Here is a 20,378-nt window from a genome sequence, read left to right as displayed (position 1 = left end):
CCCCTCCCCTCCTTCAAACGAGCCCATAACCTACGAGACTTCTTGATTCACAGCTTCTTCCCTGACCCTACCTCCCAACCTGGCTCGTTCCCCTGCTCCCGCCCACATTGCCACACTTGCCCTTACCTCTCCAACACCACCCTCCTCACCGGCACCCATCATTGACCCTATCGCATCATCGACTCCTTCACCTGCACCTCCAGCAATATCATCTATTGCATCTCCTGCTCCCTCTGCCATTCCCTGTACATCGGACAAATGGGACGCCGCTTGGCTGACCGGTTCGCGGAACACCTCCAAGATATCCGCCTCGCCAATGACACACCAGTCTCACGCCATTTCTGCTCCACTGGTCACTCCTTGCAACACCTGTCTGTGTTCGGATTGTCCTTGCACAGAGGCCATCCGGATTACCGCTTGTGCCGTGAACAGGGATTAATCTTCTCTCTTCGCTCTTTTACACCATTTGGGCTCAACTCTTCCCCCTTTTCATCTAACCTCCCCCCGACTCCTACTTCTCTTCAGTCCTTCATCTTTTCACCCCTACTCTCTTTCCCTCCTCTTCCCTTCTTTCCCTTCTTCCCTCTTCTTCTTTCTTCTTCCCTCTTCCCCTTCTCTCTTTCTCTCTGCTCCCTCACTCCCCTTCTCCCTTTCCCTCCTTCTCTTTCTCTCCTCCTCCTCCTCTCCCTACCACGCCCCTCCTTCTCCTCCCCTCCCCTCCGCTCTCTTCTCTCCCCCTCTCACTCTCCCCACAACCCTCACTCTACCCCAACCCCCAGCCGAACCCACACCCCACATGGGCTTTCCCCACTCTCACCCCCACCTCCCCACAACATCACACCACACTACACTACACCATACGACATTACACATCACATCACAACACACGACCCACAGCACACCGCCCACACACCCATCCCCACATCTTTACACCTAAACATACATACACATATATCACAACACACCACCCACACACCCATCCCCATATCTCCATATCTCCACACCCACACATACATACACACGTTCAGACCACCAGCCCCCTTTCACACGCACATACATACTCTCTTATACACACACGCACCTTCGTGTTGGGGCCACCTTCGTTTTGGAAGTCACTTGACCCTGTTATCTCCCCTACTATCCCTCTAGCGTCTAACGTCTGACCTCTGCCTGAAGTCAGAATGCCATGATAGACCATTAGCTCCTACATGCATTTTTTTCTCTCCTTGTTTCTTTTCTGTGTATCTTTCTGTCGAGGAGCGTAGCCTCGAAATGTAAAAGACTTGTTCTATTTCTATTCCTGAGCGCCATACTAATACATTTGTTTGTTTGTACTCCACCTGCCTTCGTCTTTTGTTTATTTTCGTAAACCTTCACGTTTTATTTATATATATATATATATATATATATATATATATCATCATCATCATCAGCATCATCATCGTTTAGCATTTGCTTTCCATGCTGGTGTGGGGTGGATGGTTTAAGTGAAGGCTCGCAAGCCAGTAGTATGTACCAGGATCCAATCCGATCTGGCAAAGTTTCTACAGCTGAATGCTCTTCCTAATGCCAACCACTTCGAGAGTGTAGTGGATGCTTTTTCTTTGCCGCTGGCACAGTACTGCCAGTCAGGCGGTACTGGCATTGACCATGCTTGAATGCTGCTGTTCATGTTCCACCAGCACACAGCCAGTGCTGCGGCACTGCCAATGTCTACACTCGAATAATGCTCTCTACATGCCACTGGCACAGGACCAGTCAACCGGCACTGGCATCGACCATGCTTGTATGGTGCCTTTTACATGCCACCAGCATGGAAGCCAGTCAGGCAGCACTGGCACGAGTGTCAATCATGCGGTACTGCCACTGATGAGGCCACGACAACAATGTCACTTGCCTCATGTGTATGTGTATATATATGGGTGTGGCTGTGTGTTAAAAGCTTGCTTCCCAACTACATGGTTCTGGGTTCAGTCCCACTACCTAGCACCTTGGGCATGTGTCTACTATAGCCTTGGGCTGACCAAAGCCATGTAAGTGGATTTGGTTGATGGAAACTGAAAATGTCTGTCCTATACATATGTGTATATATATATATATATATATATATACACACATTAATGTGTGTGTATTTATTTCTATGTTCCCCCCACCTTCGCTTAGAAACTGATGTTGGTGTGTTTATGTCCCCGTAACTTAGCGGTTCGGCAGAAGATATCAATAGAATAAGCACCAGGCTTACAAAGAATAAGTCCAGGTGTTGATTTCTTCAACTGAAAAGCAGTGTTACAGCATGGCCACACTCTTAGACTGAAACAAGTAACAGAGTAAAAGATTAATATATATATATATGTGTGTATATATGTAGAAGAACTAATCTATGTTCTCAAATCTGGAGGGTGTGGTGGAGACCTCATAGGTCAAACTAGTTTAACCTTGAGGGACAGAATAACGGTCTCCAGGCAAGAAATCCATCAAATGACGGTCTGACCATCTGCTAAGCAAATGGGAAGCATTAATTGAAGTAGATGGTGAATATGTTCCGGAATAATCATTTAAAGATGTGTTTGTTACATGTTGTTATTGTTTTTGTTGAATAAAATTTGTTGAAAAAAGCTGCAATAATTATGCACCAACCCAATATATTAGACATTTGTTTGTTCAAAGGTCTAACTCTTCATGAATTTAACATTTTTAAAATTTGTGGATGCTGCTGTCATATGAAGTTCCCTATATTTTCATTAAAAGCATGAAATAGGAGTAATAAGCAAACCAACAACTGATGAGGGGTTATCTTCTAGTATTTTGTCCTGTACTTTTCTCTCGTGTGTTTACGTATTATTCACTTGTTGGTGATGTCCTGTCACTCATTGGTGTATTTTTCATTTCATATATATATATATATATATATATATATATATATATACACACACACACACACACACACACACAACAGGGTTCTTTCAGTTTCTGTCTACCAGATCCACTCACAAGGCTTTGGTTGGCCCAAGTCTATAGTGGAAGACACTTTCTCAAGGTGCCATGCAGTGGGACTGAACTCAGAACCATGTTGTTGGGAAGCAAGCTTCTTACCACACAGCCACACCTGCACCCATATGTGTGTGTGTGTGTGTGTATATATATATATATATATATATATATATATATATATATATATATATATACATACACACACATACACACACAGGGGTTGGACGAAAAAATGGAAATACCTTAAAATTTCAAACAAATTTATTTTAATATGGGGTACGACCACCTTTGGCAGTAATTACAGCTTGAATTCTACAAGGTATGGATTCGTACAAAGTTTGAATTGTTTCCAAAGGAATTTTTGTCCATTCTTCAGCTAAAACAGTTTCCAGCTTTTGTAGTGATGATGGTGGAGGATATTGACTCCTTACTTGTTTTTCTAAAATGCACAGTAAATGTTCAATAATATTGAGTGCTGGGGACTGTGGTGGCCAGATAAGATGTTCAACTTCACTAGAATGTTTCTCATGCCATTCAGTAACAACTTTAGCTGTGTGAATTGGTGCATTATCTTCCTGAAAGATTGCGTTTCCCTCCAGAAACAGTTCTGCAACCATAGGATGAATTTGATCAGATAAAATGCTTAAATAGTCTTGGCTATTAATTCTGCCATGAAGGAAAGCCATTGGGCTGATGGATTCCCAAGATATAGCCCCCAGATCATCACAGATCCTCCTCCATATTTAACAGTTGGATGAAGGCAGCCTGGATCAAATGCTTCTTTTAGCTGTCTCTACATGCATCCTTGGCCAGTGGTTGGAAATAAGGTAAAGGATGACTCATCCAAGAAAATAACATTCTTCCACTGCTCTAGGGATAATTCTGTAGGTTTTCACTCCATTCTAAATGCTTTGCAACATTTATTTTTGAAAGTAGTGGTTTTCTGATTGCAGCCCTCCCACGAAATCCAGCTTTGTGCAGCTCCTGGCAAGCAATTTTTGTGGAAACTGGGTTCTTGTGGTGGTCATTAAGCTCTGTAGTAATCTTGAGATCTTTTCTAATAATTCGCGTAAGAGTCAGTTCCTGTCTGAACGTTTAGGTTTTCTTCTGCAGTTTTGTTTCGTTGAGGAGGTTTTTCTCTCTTTCTCAAATGCTGTCATTACTTTTGAGACAGTACTTCTTGATACACCAAACATTTTGGCTGTTTTCATTATGCTAGCACCTGCCATACGAGCACCAACAGTTTGACCTCATTGAAAGTCCGATAGATCTGTCATCCTAATGAATTTTAATTACCCATTTTTGATGATATCTGAAAAGAAACAGCAATTATAGCAAAACATATTAAGCAACACTAATAATAAATCAAGAAACATAAAAATAAACAAGCTTTTGACGATTTTATAGATATTCCAAAATTATGATGCTAGGTGTTTCCATTATTTTGTCCAAACCCTATATATATATATATATATATATATATATACACACACACACAGGGTTAGCCAAAAGTCACCTGATGGTAAATCAAAACCATTTAATTCCAAGATTTACTTATGTTTAAAAACTGAATGGATTTATCAAAAGCATCTAAATATGAAACATCATGGAAATAGTTCAAACTGAAGTTCTTCTTGAGTGACACATTTTTCCATTCGAGTCAATATGAAATTACAGATAGTATTTATGGAATTTTAATTTACTGTGAGTTGACCGTTGGCCAACACTATATGTATATATATATATACATATATATACATATATATATATATATATATATATATATATATACATATACATATATATATATATATATCATCATCATCATCATCATCGTTTAACGTCCGCTTTCCGCGCTAGCACGGGTTGGACGGTTTGACTGGGTCTGGGAAGCCAGGGGCCGCTCCAGGCTCCAGTCTGAATCTGGCAGAGTTTCTACGGCTGGATGCCCTTCCTAACGCCAACCACTCCGTGAGTGGATTGGGTGCTTTTTACGTGCCACCTGCACAGGGGCCGGAGGGTCCGGCATCGTCACGATCGGTTCGAGCATTTTAACGTGTCAGCGGCACGGGGGCAACGAGGTCCGGGGTACTTTGGGGATCGGGGTACTTTGGGGATCCAGGGTACTTTGGGGATCCGGGGTACTTAGAATGGGTAGGGGGTATGTGGAATTGCTGCAGAAAGCGGCCCGGGTCTTTGTAGTCACAGCATATCTCCAGAGATCTCGGTCCTTCGCCATTGCCTCAGTGAGGCCCAATGCTCTGAGGTCATGCTTGACCACCTCATCCCATGTCTTCCTGGGTCTACCTCTCCCCCTGATACCTTCAACTGTTTGGGAGTGGCACTTCTTCACACATCTCTCTTCATCCATCCGCAGCACATGACCATACCATCGCAAGCGTCGCTCTTGCACACCACATCTGATGCTTCTTATATCCAGCATTTCTCTCAGGATACTTACACTCTGTTTTGCGTGCACACTGACACTACACATCCAGCGGATCATGCTAGCTTCATTTCTTTCAAGTCTACGCATGTCTTCTGCAGTCACAGCCCATGTTTCATTACCGTGAAGCATGGCAGTTCGCACACATGCATCATACAATCTACCTTTTGCTCTGAGGGAGAGACCTTTTGTTGCCAGTAGGGGTAGGAGCTTTCTGAACTTTGCCCAGGCTATTCGTATTCTAGTGGTGATACTCTCTGTGCATCAACCTCCGCTACTAACTTGGTCTCCCAGGTAGCGGAAACTATCAACTACTTCTAGTTTCTCTCCCTGGAGTGTGATGGAATCTGTTTTCTGAGTGTCTGTTGTGTCTATTGTCCCTGTGCATCTGCCGCACATGAAAGCTATCTTATCTGTTAATTTCCCTTTAATGTTGCTGCACCTCTTATGTGTCCATAACTTACATTGGGTGCATCTTATGGAGTTTCTACCTGTACCTTTCCTACAGGTTGAGCAGGGCCACCTACCCGAGGGGATGTGTGCTGAGTACCTCTTGCTGCTTACTAATACTTTGGTCTTTGCTACATTTATTCTAAGGCCCTTTGATTCCAACCCTTGCTTCCACACCCGAAATTTCTCTTCTAGTTCCGGTAGTGATTCTGCTATGAGAGCTAGGTCATCGGCATAGAGGAGCTCCCAGGGGCATCCCGTTTTGAATTCCTCTGTTATTGCCTGAAGGACTATGATGAATAAAAGGGGACTGAGGGCTGAGCCCTGGTGCACACCTACTTCTACCCGGAATTCTTCACTATATTCGTTGCCAATCCTAACCTTGCTGACAGCCTCTCTGTATGGAGCCTGTACAGCCCTTATTAGCCATTCTTCAATCTCCAGTTTCCGCATCGACCACCAGATAAGGGAACGGGGAACCCTGTCAAAGGCTTTCTCCAAGTCTACAAAAGCTATGTAGAGGGGTTTATCTTTAGCTAGGTACTTCTCCTGCAGTTGTCGGACCAGGAATATAGCATCAGTGGTGCTTCTACCTGGTACAAAAACCGAACTGCATTTCATCTAAACAAATTCTCTCCCTAATGAGATTGGTTATGACCTTCTCTGAGACCTTCATCACCTGGTCCAACAGTTTGATACCTCTGTAGTTATTTCTATCTAGAGCATCACCCTTACCCTTGTAGCAGTTGACTATGGTGCTGCTGCACCAGTCATTGGGTATGACTCCATTGTGAACTACCTGGTTTACAATGCGGGTGACTATGGCATAGCCCACATAGCCAGCTGTTTTAAGCATCTCAGCAGTGATTCCTGATAGGCCAGGGGCTTTGCCTGGTTTCATATCCTTAATTGCCTTATCTACAAGGGAGCTGTCTATTCGGGTAGCTGGTCCCTCTACTGGGTCAACATTTGGCAGGCTCTCCTCCTCCCATTCATTCTCCTCATTCAGCAGTCTTTCATAATGGCTTCTCCAAGCCTCTTTCTTTTCACTAGTAGTAAAAGCAAGTGCCCCATCATCCATGCGGACACATTTCTCTCCTATAACATCGCTATTTTCTCTGACACACTGTCTGGCAATCCGAAATAGTTCAGCTCTTTGATCCTCGCGACGCTGGACATTGGCAGACTTCTTCTTTTCTGCTACATCTTTGGCAATGTATACCTGCCGCCCAGCCTCCCTTTTGGCTATCTGGTACAGTTCCCTGCTGCCCCCATCCTTCCAGGCTTTCCAGGCCCGTCTCTTTTCACAGATGGCTTTATCTACTGCACTATTCCACCACCACGTAATTCTAGGTCTGGAAGGGACTTTGCACCATCCACAGACTTGGTCTGTGGCACTCAACAAGCTGTCCCGTAGGAATTCCCAGCTACCTTCTATGTCTGACGTCTGAAGCTCCTCCTCCCTCTCATCAAATTTCTTGATGAGTATGTCCCTAAATTTCTGACCATGCGAAGGGTTCTTTAGCCTCCAAATCCTTCTTTTCTGGATTGGTTTGTTTCTTGGAGTCCTTCTGGCCTCAAGCTTAAAGTCACTGATGATTAGTCTATGCTGAGGGATACATTCTTCACCCGGGAGGGTCTTTGTATTCAAGAGCAACCCTGCATCCCGTTGTCTGGTGAGGATGAAGTCTATTTGGCTAGCGGAGTCTCCTGACTGATAAGTTATAAGGTGGCAGACTGGCTTCTTGAAGTTAGTGTTGCAGATTGAAAGGTTACATGCATCACAGAATTCCAGCAGTCTAGTTCCCTCATCATTTCTGGTGCCAATACCGTAGCTACCATGTACCCCAGTGAAGATACCCGATTCCCGCCCAACATGCCCATTAAAATCTCCACCTACAAAGATGAGGTCCTTGTTACTAGTCTTTGAAGTAGCCTGCAGAAGGGTATCATAAAAGTTGTCCTTCTGATCATTTGGTAGTCCCGCTTGTGAGGCATAGGCTGAGATAATCATAGCTGTGCCACTCTGTAGGACCAACCTGAGCTTAAGCACTCTATCACAAACCCTGACAACCTCTATGACCTTATCCACCCATTCCTCCGTAAGGAGAATGCGTACACCCCCTACACCTTCCGCGTTACCTTGCCAGTAGAGTTTGTACCTAAGTGCCTTGCCCGTGAGGACCCTAGCCGAAGCATCTCTCCATCTTACCTCTTGTATGCAGCATACATCAACCTGTCTTCTCTCTAGCATCTCTACAATCTCACTAGACTTGCCTGTCAATGTACCAACATTGATAGTGCCAACTCCGAAAACTGGGAAGGAGATGTGGGGGGACGGGGGGGATTCGGCGCCTGAGAAGAGGAGGGTTGTTGTGGTGGTGATAGTTTTCGTGGTATTTTTCTTTTGATCTCTCTTCCAACCTGGCCACGCCGTGGGCAGGAGCTGGTGTTAGCAGTGGACATTCGTTATCGTCACTGAGTAACGTAATTAGGTAGAGGAAAGAAATACAGATATTCTAGAGTTGAGTTGGGGAGGGGGGGTCAAGTTGAGGTGGGTAATAATGGGGAGCAACCAGTGGGGAAGGTTGGGGTAAGGAGGAACGATGGCAGAAAGGGTTGGTGTAGGTTCGTAAGAAATAAAAATGTAGGATATTACGAGGCGGGAGGGTACTAAAAGGGGATGGTCGGATTGAGGCAGTGTCAGGAGGAAGCGTAAGATCGGTGGGCAGTTGATGAGCTATGGCGCTAGCAGCTTGTCTTTTCACAGTGAAAGCATATGAGGAGAAGGGGTAGTGGGGGAGGAGGAGGGAGTAGGGCGTATCCGGTGTAGATGAGTAGGGCGTATCCGGTGTAGATGGTGAGAACAGGGTATACTGGTATTGGTGGTGGGGGTGAGAACAGTGTTCACCGGTATTGGTGGTGGGGGTGAGAACAGTATTCACCGGTATTGGTGGTGGGGGTGAGAACAGTGTTCATCGGTATTGGTGGTGGGGATGGGGGGCGGGCGCACCGCCAATGGCGGAAAGATGGGAAAAGATGGGATTACGGCTTGAGGTAGCCTAAGGTTAAATTTCGTAGAGAGAGAGATAGGAAAGATAAATCAAGTTATGGCGAAGGCTTGAAAGTAGCCTAAAAGGTTAAATTTTCGTAGTGAGTGAGATGGGTAAGACGAATCAAGTTATCAATGTATGAATAAACGTAGTAACAATGAATAAAAATAGTAAGATAAATTTTTAAGAACTTGCTGCGGGCATCGACCGGGAGTTGAAATTGAAGAAGAAAGTAATATATATATATATATATATACATATACATATATATATATATATATATATAACATATACATATACATATACATATAATATATATATATATATTATATATACATATACATATATATATATATATATATATATATATATATATATACATATACATATATATATATATATATATATATATATATATATATACATATATATATATATATATATATATATACATATACATATACATATAATATATATATATATATATATATTATATATATATATATCTATATATATATATATATACATATATATATATATATATATATATATATATATAATATATACACATACACATACATGTATGTGTGTATAAATGTGTGTGTGTTTATATATATATGTGTGTGTATATATATATATATATATATCATCATCAACATTTAGTGTCTGTTGTCCATGCTGGCATGGGTTGGATCGTTTGATCGGACTGGCATACTGGAAGGCTACACCAGACTCCAGTCTGATTTGGCATGGTTTTCTTCTTCTGGATACCCTTTTTAACACCAACCACTCTGAGAGTGTAATGAGTGCTTTTATGTGCCATTGGCACAGGTAACATTTGCATGACACCAGAGTGCTTTTACATGTCACTAACACAGGTGCCAATTGCATGACACCGGTATCTGCCATGATTGCAATTTTGCTTGGCTTGATGATCCTTTTTCTCAAGCATGACATAGTGCCAAAATCTCGGTCATGCATCTGTGAAACCCAACACTCGGAAGGAACTCAGCCATTTTGCTTTTGTGAGGCCCAACGTGTGAAAGGAAGTAAACCACTTCGCCTCTGTAAGACCCAACATTCGAAAGGTGTTCTTTATATACCACCAACACAGGTGCACTTGGCTTGATGGGTGCCCTCAAGCACATCACATCGCTAAACGTCTTGGTCATTAATTATTGCCTTTGTGAGGCTCAAAGTTCAAAGATCGTACTTCACTGCTTCATTCCATGTCTTCCAGGGTCTACCTCTACCATAGGTTCCTCGTCCATTTGCATCATAGCATTGTACCAGTGCAGTTGTGTCTCTTGTACACCACATCTGATTTTTCTATGACTTTTCTCTCAAGATGCTTATGCTCTCTTGAACATGCACACTGACATTGCACATCCAATGAAATTTGCATATGTGTATGTTAATATATGCATATATGTGTAACTATATATATGTAGATATGCATATACGTGTAAGTATATATATATATAATATATATATATATATATGCATATACATATATATATATGTGCATATATGTGTATGTATACATATATATATGCATATATGTGCATGTATACATATATATATATATATCTGTATGCATACATATATGTGTGTGTATGTGTGTGTAAAGAATAAAGAGAAAATGGAGAGGTAATTAATAAAATTATTTATTAATTGTAAAATATGACAACATCTCTGACAGCTGTTTCGTTTCAGAAATCTCAAAATAATTAATTTATAAAATTAAAATCATTATAAGACAAATCTCTTCAGAGGTAGTAAGGATATACCAATTAGAAATACATGTTGAGATAACAGCTATGAATCTGTTAATTGATAGTAAATATACTAAAAGAGCTGGTTACCGAAGAAACCAATCTAATTTAGGGGAGAAGGTATTATTATTATATGTCTTAAAGAAAGAAATGAAGAGATTAATATCATAGGGTATTGTGAAAGAGAAAAGAAAAAGGAAATATGGAAGCAGAAAAACTCGTGTATTTATGAATATAAAATATAAAATAATAATTCCACTATTGAATGTAGGGGAACAGGTAGTGTATATTTTGTGTCTTAAATAAAAGAAAAAAGATTAATATAATATTAAAGGGTATTGAGAAGGAGAAAAAGAGAAAGGAAAAAAGGAAGCAGAAAAATGCATGTATATATAGATATATAATAATGTCATATCATACTTATCTATAATAATTATCATCATCATAATTGTCGTTTAATGTCCGCTTTCCATGCTGGCATGGGCTGGACAGTTTGAGGGTTGGCGAGCCAGAAGGCTGCACCAGGCTTCAATCCGATCTGGCAATGTTTCTACAGCTAGATGCCCTTCCTAACGCCAACCACATATATATGCATGAACCACAGTTTATATGGTTACCTTATAGTTTATCTTTCTATAGATTGGTAACTAAACAGTATTTTCATTGGATTTATGATCCCTGAAGGAGGTTTATTACCTTTACTTGATATATATATATATATATATATATATATATATATATCTTGGCCTTCTCTTCATTCTCATCACTTTCCCTCCTTCTTTACTTTTATTCTGTCCCTTTCTTTTTTTCTGTCTTTCTCGTCCCTCCCTAATTCTTTAATCCCTCTACCCACTACCTCTCTCCTCTCCTTCCACGTGGTTGGTGTTCAGCCAAGCCTTACTTTTCTTTCATGGTTTGACTACGATATGTGTAGCATCTCTTATATTCCTTCCCATGACTTTCATCTTCTATGTTCCTGCCGTAAGGCTTCATTTCCACACATGCCAGCTTAATTTAATTCGTCCTTAGTTGAAAGACACCTGTTGCTAATGTCCTGTTGTTTGTATTTGTAAATGTGTACCATTTCTCCGTTTTATTTTTTTGTTTTGTCCTTGTTTTCGTATATATTCACTTGCTTTCTTCCAAAGAATCTAGTGCTCTTAGCTTAGATTTTCTTGGGGCCAGCCAGATTAGAGCAGTTTCGAGAGTAACCGGCCGAAACTGCAAAGATGATCTGGTACTTGACTGAACATTGAAAGCTCTGAATGACCCATCCTTTTTTTTCCTGTCCTTTTTTGTATCCTCTAACTGTCTGAATGTTTTGTTGTTGCCTGTTACATTCTTGTTCCATTTTTTGTTTTGTTTATATATATATGTACATATACATGTATGTGTGTGTGTGTGTGTATATATATAAATATCCATGCTACCACACTTGAAACGTACCTGTTATAACTCTAGCTTGATTTGAATGTATGTGAAGGTATTTAGAATGGCCAAACTTATTTCTGCAAATATGCTAAGCACTGATGCTGTTCATAGTTTAATCGATAAGCATAAGAACAAGGTAAATACAGTAAACATAATGGGGTCAGTGGAGCCCCATTTAAGTGGCTCTTCAGTAATTGAACATCCTTACGATACTCCCTGGAAGTTCATGGTATGAAATTCATTGTCATTGCTCTGATTTGGTCATCAGTGCCATGTATTTAGTTTAAAATATAGTAAAAATAGCGGAGTTAGCTGGGCTCCAGTTATGGGACTCTTAAAAAAATAGGCCCCATTAGGACATTCCCTGGAATTAAGGGAGTTGCTAGTTTGAGTTTCATTGTCCTTGCGCCAATGGTCTAGGAGGAGTTAATGAACATAAAAATGTAATGGACAGAGGAACATCACTGAAATTTATAATAGGATTGGCAGAGATACCCAGTGTTGCTCTGGATGAAAGTAGCAGAGTTTTTTATTCTTTTATTTGTTTCAGTCGAACAGATCAACTCCAGGATTTATTCTTTGTAAGCCTAGTTGGTGTCTTTTGCCGAAGCACCAAGTTATGGGGACGTAAACCCACCAACATTAGTTGTCAAGCAATGGTGGGGGTACAAGCATAAACACACACACACACACACACACACAAATATACACATATATACAACAGTCTTCTTTCAGTTTCTTTGTATGAAATCCACTCACAAAGCTTTGGTTGGCCTGAGGCTATAGTATATATATATATATATATGTATATGTATGTATATAAATTAGAGAAGAACCACCATGTAGCAATTCAACAATGATATAATCAAATCATACCACATAGAAAAAAAATTAAATATATGATAAAAACATATAACTAATTAAAGTACAAAATAATAAATAGTATATAATTAGTAAAAAGACTATACATGTTTCGTGGCTATATTTTCTAACTGATAACAGTAAAATCAATTCAGTTTAAATATAGTCACTCATCAGGTCCAAGATAAAAAACAATGAAATAGTTAAAAAAATAAATATACATATAATATCTAGTAATATGTTATTAATAATTAATAAATTATTGATAATTAGATAAACAAATATATGTATAATATTATCTTGTATATTTCTTACAAGATGATATACATATATTTATTTAATTATTTTATTGTTTTTTATCTTGGTGTTCTATAAATTCTATTTTCGCCATATTTTCCCATGATATATTACTTATAAATGCTAAGTTTGACATTTTACATTTAAATCTATAATTAACGAAAATCCTTCAAGATAAGTTATATTTTTATTTTAAGAAATATTGTTAAATGCTTTTCGATTATTTATAATTAATACATGTATTTTTAAAAATATATTTAGATGATAATTAGTATAAGTTATGATAAGTACATTTATTCTAATATTATTTTTTATTGTTTATTATCTTAGACCTGATGAGTGACTATATTTTTAAATAGAATTAATTTTAGTTCGATTTAATTTTAATCGGGTTATATAAGGGAAGTAACTCTCTAAAAATGCTTATATAGTTATTTCCGTTACAAAACCGAGCAACGCCGGGCGATACTGCTAGTATATAATATACATATATATATATATATATATATATACACACATGCATATATGGGTACAGAACATTACCAACAGTGCAATTAGCATGAAATATGTAAACAAACGAGGGAAAAACAAGTGAAGTAGATAAACAATGAGGAAAAATGGAAAACTGGACAAGTTAACACGGAGATAGGACCCTCCATCAGTTGTTGACTGTCTATCTACTCCTCATTTCGAGCATTCAATGACAATATGAGTCTTCAAAGACTGTTGTTCCCATAAATTCTAAAATAAAATTTTGGATTTATGAAGGGTCAAAGTTGGGAACGAAAAATGACATAAATCATAAATTTTATTCTTATGAGGCAATAGGTGGTAATATATAAAAAAAGAGGAAGTGATAGTGAGGGTGGTGGAGAACAATAGCATAATAAAACTGTGAACTGGTGTGAAATAGGTGAAGTGTTGGGGTGACAAAAGATGCACAGTGATAGAGACAGAGGTCAGGAATACCTAGGGGTGAATATAGTGAGTTGCAAAAAGGGGTGTTGATGGTTAAGGTGAAAGGGTGTTTAGGGGAAATGGGCATTCAAAGGACATATATAAGGGATGATGTTGGAGTGTGGGATGGGTGGCAAAGGAAGTGGTTCCAAGAAGAGGAGTTACTGGTAACAAAAAGTGGGAAGGAATACGTGCAGTTCTGCTAGTTAAGTACTAAGAAATAGTACTGTAGTTAGAGGAGTGAGAGAGATATGGATGTTATGAAAATGCTGGGGAAGGTTTGACAGGTACAGATTTATATGTATATCCAATTATATATAGGTATGTGTGTGTGTAAATTTCCAGCTTTTTTGCTTTTTGTTTTTTGCTAAAGAAATGACAATTATTATGCAGATTTTTAATACAATTTCATTTCACTGTGCATGTTTTTCCGCAGATGACATCTGCAGAATGTCATCAGCCCCACGTTGGTCTTTAGTCCCAAATTATTTTATTGGGATCATCATACTACTGTAATGATGCTGTTCACTATCAAATTGTATGACTTCATTAAAAATGTAGAAAACAAAAAAAGAATAGAAAATCCTGTTTTTTCTTTAATTATTATAGAATAATGTGTAACTTTTAGCAACAGGGACAATCAGTTTTGAGATATAAATACTTCATGAATTGTGTTGTTACAAGTATTGAATGTATAGTGGCCTAAAACAATGTTTCTTTATTTTTAATCTAAGAAACATTGTGTTAGTTTAATTATCTTTTAATCTGGATTAATGGCTACTAAAGAGATGGGTTTTATTAGTTCCAATATTTTCATGCATGAAATAACCACAATATAGTGGGATTCAGTTACTGTGGTCATCATCATTATCATCATTATAGTCATCATCATTGTCTACATTGTTATCGTCATGATTGTTGTCAACATCATCATCACCATGTATTTTATCATGCCACCAGCCCTTGAGAGTTTGCCCTGTATAGGAGGACTAAAGAGTCCCTTCTATTCCTGTATCTGTTCTTAAAGTTACCGCCCACATTTATTCTGATGTGATTTGCAAAGTTCACATCATGCCGCTTTCTGACATGGTTTCTCTCGCTAGATGTCTCCAGTGGTACCTTAAAATAAGATTAATTAATGATTTAATTAAGTAAATTATTGTCAGGCATTTATTGATATTGTTTATGATATTGAAACCAACTCCTTCATTATTTATTGCTGCTACATAGTTATGTCACTGACTTGCAGTTTTTAATCAGATTCAATTTTTACCCTTTTTTTAAAGATGAACATCTTGATAGTGTTCTAAATAATCTATGTTGATATTAATCTAGTATTCTGTCACAATATCCAATATTTTGTCCTGGACAACATAGCTTTACTTTGACAGGTTAAATATTTATGAACATATTACATTTAACATAAAGTGATTCTATACAACAATGGTTCACAAACATGTTATTTTGGATAAATGATAAAATTTTACATATGTATCTTTTTATAAAAGGCATTATGCTTAGTTGTGTATTAAAATATCTTAAGTGTTTTTTTGTTTTTTTTGGTAATTACTTTCTCATAATTGTGAAACAGTATACACTATGATATAACAATGGTTTTCTAATCATGGTCTATAAAGGCCAGTTTTTGATCTGCATGTCTGTCAATGGAAACTTTATCTGAAGCTACATAGAACTATTATTTCAGTATATAAATTATAGCTTACTGGCTAGTTTGGTTTTTAATTAATTTAGTCATGTTATTTGGAAATAGAATCAGTTCATATCTCACTATTTATAATTGCTACTGATAAATATGTTTGCTTGACAAAATAAAGAAATGAAATAGGCATCACAAGAAAGAATAACCATATCTTCCTTCACTCTTCTTTCCTTGGATGAAATAAAATAGACTAGGCTTAGCATTCAAATAATCCATAAAACTAAGTTTGTTGCAGTTTTTTTCTTAGATGAGATCCTGGAAAATTTTGCTTGTTTAATGTGGAATTATATCAACGATCTTTTGCTTTGACTGTGTGTCATCATTCTAGGATCTATAAAATGGATAGTAAATATCTATAATATATTAGTTTATAAGCAATCAGATTTATTTTAACTCTTACAATATGTACCTTTTGCATTTAGAAAGAAACCAATATGTAGATTTTATGAAATAAAAGAAGCTATTTGTGTGTTTGGAGAAATAGCAGAATCTTTTGAAATTGAATTTACTTTAAGATATATTTAGATTAAGTTTAATTTCAATTGATTAACTGATTATCTGTGGGAAGTAGGAGAAAAATATTCTGCATTAGGAAGTAGATGAAATGGTAAAGATTTCATTAAATATATTACAGTATTTATATTTTGTCTCTTTTGATGTTATATTTCTGAATTCTTGCTGGGGTCAACAACTAGACATGTACTGGAGTTGATTTACTTATCTAAATTCCTCTCCTACATATCTGAATAGAATGAGATATCCTCATACTGTTTGTGAAGTGATTGCACAGATTTACTTAAATGGCGAATATTTGTCTTAAGTTTGGTGATCAACAAGTTTTAAATGACAGATAACAGTCCACAGTTGGGTCTAAAATCACATTCCATTTGTAACCAAAATTTTGCTGTTATAGGATTTGATTGTGAATATATATTTCTATTAAGTATTAAATGAAAAATTAGTTAATAGACAATAAATATTTGATTTATAATATTTATTTTATAAAGAAAAGGAATATTTATTATTATATAAATAAATAATTTAAACTTTACTGAATTATTACTATTTAAGCTTTCTTTTTATGATGACATTTGATAATTGTAATTGTTGTATATACATTTATTCAGGTTCTTGGCTGGTGTTATTCATCGTGAACGTATCCCAGCCTTTGAACGAATGTTATGGAGAGTTTGCCGAGGTAATGTTTTCCTAAAACAAGCAGAAATTGAGCCACCTTTGGAAGATCCTGTCACTGTAAGTATTTCTATATGTCTTACAGCATTTTCAATTGCTGGCAGATTTTTTGGATAATGACTAACAATTATCATCATCATCATCATCATCATCATTTAACATCCATTTCCATGCTGGCATGGGTTGGACGATTTGACTGAGGTCTGGAGAGCCAGTGGCTGCACCAGGTTCCAATCTGATCTGGCAATGTTTCTACAGCTGGATGCCCTTCCTAACACCAACCAGGGTTCTTTTTATGTGCCACCGGCACAGGAGCCAGTCATCAATCACATTCAGATAGTGCTTTTTATGTGCCACCAGCACAAGTGCCAGTTAGGGGGTACTGGTATCGGCCATGTTCGGATGGTGCATTTTACATGCCACTGGCATGGGGATCAGTTAGATGGTCCTGGCATTGATCATGTTTGGATAGTGCTTTTTATGTGCCACCGGCATAGGAGCCAGTTAGGGGTACTGGCATCAGCCATGTTCAGTGTGTTTTACGTGCCACCAGCACAGGAGCCAGTTAGGGGACACTGGCATTGATGCATTTTATGTGCCACTGGAACAGGAGCCAGTCAGGGGGCACTGGCCACAGCTATGATTTTGTTTTTACTTGACTCAACAGGTCTTTTCAAGCATATCATATTGCCCAATGCATGAAGGGTACTCTTAAGTGGGCCAGACCTGCAACACTGGCATCAGCCATGGCTGTGGTCTCGCTTTAGTTTCTGCGTCTTCTCAATTACAGCATATCTCCAAAGGTTTCAGTATGCAATATTAGTTACAATCTATTTGGAGAAAAACTTTTTTTCTTTTGAGCCAAATAAAAATTCCACGGCATTTGTTCAGAATGGAGACTGTTGACCGTATTTGTATACAGTTTGTTAAGTCTCTATTTACAATATTTATATATTTTTTAATGTGAAATACTTTGAAGTTGTGTTCTATCGTTGTGGAAGGAAGAAGAACAATATTCTTCATCCACAGAAGAATGGTGATAAAGTGTTGGAAGAAGTAGGAATTCCATAGAAGAGTATATTTCACACAATAGAAACTGCATGTAATAATTCTGCTCATCTTAGGAAAAGAAACATGGCTTGAATTATTGTTGTTTGGTCCTAAGTCAACTCTAATGTGATCATAGGTTTTCTAGCCATGACCATCTAATCTTATTTTCGTTCATACTATTATGTTGGACTACCTTTGCCTATTGTATCCTTCCTTTTTAAGACAGTAGGAGGTGACCTGTAGAATTGTGTACTATTTCTGGCAGATCTAGAGACTGTATACAAGCTCTGTAGTTGGTTTCTCATTGGCAACAGTGAGATCGGCTACACAATAAGTTAAAGTTGTTTTTAAGCAACCTCCTAATGTATTGAAGAAAAAACAGCCTGGAGGTAGCTGTGCAGAGAAATGGAAAAAAACAACACTGTTTGAATGAACCTTTGGTTTACAAAGATTGTGTTACATGTCAAGGCATATCAAGAAGACCAAACAGACATATTTTTGCTTGTGGACTGCAAGTGAATGGTCAGCATAAACAGAGAGGTCATTGTTTACAACCAGCAAACATATGTAAAGACAAAAGGAAATACAAATTTGCTCACACAAACTCATGCATGCACACACACACACACACACACACACACACACACATGCATATATATGACAATCCTCTTTCAGTTTCAAGTGACAAACCTGTAGTTGACCTGAGGCCATAGCAGAAAAAGCTTGCTCAAGGTGCAATGCAATGAGACTGAATCCAAAACTATGTAATTTGAAAATAAACTTCTTAACCACATCGCCATACCTGTGCCTATATGTATATGTATATGCATGTGAAGTTCAATTTAAATGTCAGATAACAAAAATTTAACTTCATACTTAAAACTTCAAAGTTTAATTTCAAACTGCTCTGGTTTTTAGAAAAAATTGTACAGTAAATTGTGTTAAAAGATTACATAAAAGTAATCATAAATTATATTATTTCCCTAATTTATCGTGGACTATATAAAAAAATATTTTTATACTCTTGATATTTTGATTGTTTTTTTATAGGGAGATCATGTGTACAAGTCTGTGTTTATTGTATTTTTCCAAGGAGATCAACTTAAGTCAAGAGTGCGAAAAATCTGTGAAGGGTAAGTTTCAAAATGCATTGCAATTTTCATATGTATTTTTATCTTTTATTTTTTTCTTGTTTCAGTTATTACACAGTGGCCCCATGCTGGGGCATTGCCTTGAAGGGTTTTAGGTGAAAAGATTGACCTCAGTACATATTTTTAAAAAATATAGTACTTATCAGTCTCTTTTGCTGAAATGCTAAAATTGGGGAATGTAAACAAACCTGCACCTACCGCAGTGGTAGGGTGGACAGACAGGCATAAAGACATGCACACACATACATATAGATCTTAACTGGCTCAAGGCCATCCCCCTCAATACTACTCCTCCCACTTCCTGTTGTGGTGTTTTTGTCTTGCAAAGTATTTGGTGATCCTCTCGATGCTGGTGCCACATAAAAAGCACTGGTGCTGATGTCACATAAAAAGCACTGGGGGTAGTGCTACATAAAAAGCACTGGTGATAGTGCCGTGTAAAAGGTACTGATGATGGTGCCACTTAAAAAGCACCCGTTTACACTCTGTAAACGATTGGTGTTAAGAAGGGCATCGAACCATAGAAACCATGCCAAAACAGTCTATGTAACATGGTGCGGCTCCTGGCCTTGCCAGCTCCTGTCAAACCATTCAAAGCATACCTGCATAGAAAGCAGAGGTTAAATGAGGATGATATATATGCAGTGACACCTTGCAGTATGAGCTTAATTCATTCTATGTCCGAGCTTGTCTTATGATTTACTCATTTTACAAATCAGTTTTCCCCATTGAAATTAGTTAAAATAGAATTAATCCATTCCAGCCCACCAAAATAATTTTTTATGGGTTTTAAAACAGACAAGGTGCAGTTACAAGGAAAATGACAATTATAAAAACATAATAAAAGAGAATGCAAAAGAAATATGTAAACTGGTTTTATCAATTTAATTACCTTAATGATGGGACAAATTGTGCACAAGGAAGATGATGGAGCGGGGAGGAGGAGTATTATTGTTTGGAAGGAGAATCTCTTCCATTGAGACTTCAGGATGAACAATTTCT

At 38.0% G+C, this 20,378-nt stretch overlaps 1 protein-coding gene across 5 annotated transcripts in view; it reads left to right on the top strand.

Annotated features, from left to right (window-relative positions):
• LOC115216617 (V-type proton ATPase 116 kDa subunit a1) overlaps positions 1–20,378 on the top strand; it is a 153,638-nt gene that overhangs the window by 79,820 nt on the left and 53,440 nt on the right. For all 5 annotated transcript variants that reach the window (XM_036506447.1, XM_036506446.1, XM_029786097.2 and 2 more), the window contains exons 7-8: positions 17,109–17,235; positions 19,276–19,358. In XM_036506447.1, the coding sequence (XP_036362340.1) occupies positions 17,109–17,235; positions 19,276–19,358 (210 nt within the window). The remainder of the gene's footprint in view (positions 1–17,108; positions 17,236–19,275; positions 19,359–20,378) is intronic.

Source organism: Octopus sinensis, linkage group LG10, assembly GCF_006345805.1.
Source record: "Octopus sinensis linkage group LG10, ASM634580v1, whole genome shotgun sequence".
In the NCBI taxonomy this organism is placed as follows: Eukaryota; Metazoa; Mollusca; class Cephalopoda; order Octopoda; family Octopodidae; genus Octopus; species Octopus sinensis.
The sequence above is the reverse complement of the archived record's forward strand: the minus strand, read 5'-3'. Positions and strand labels throughout refer to the sequence as shown.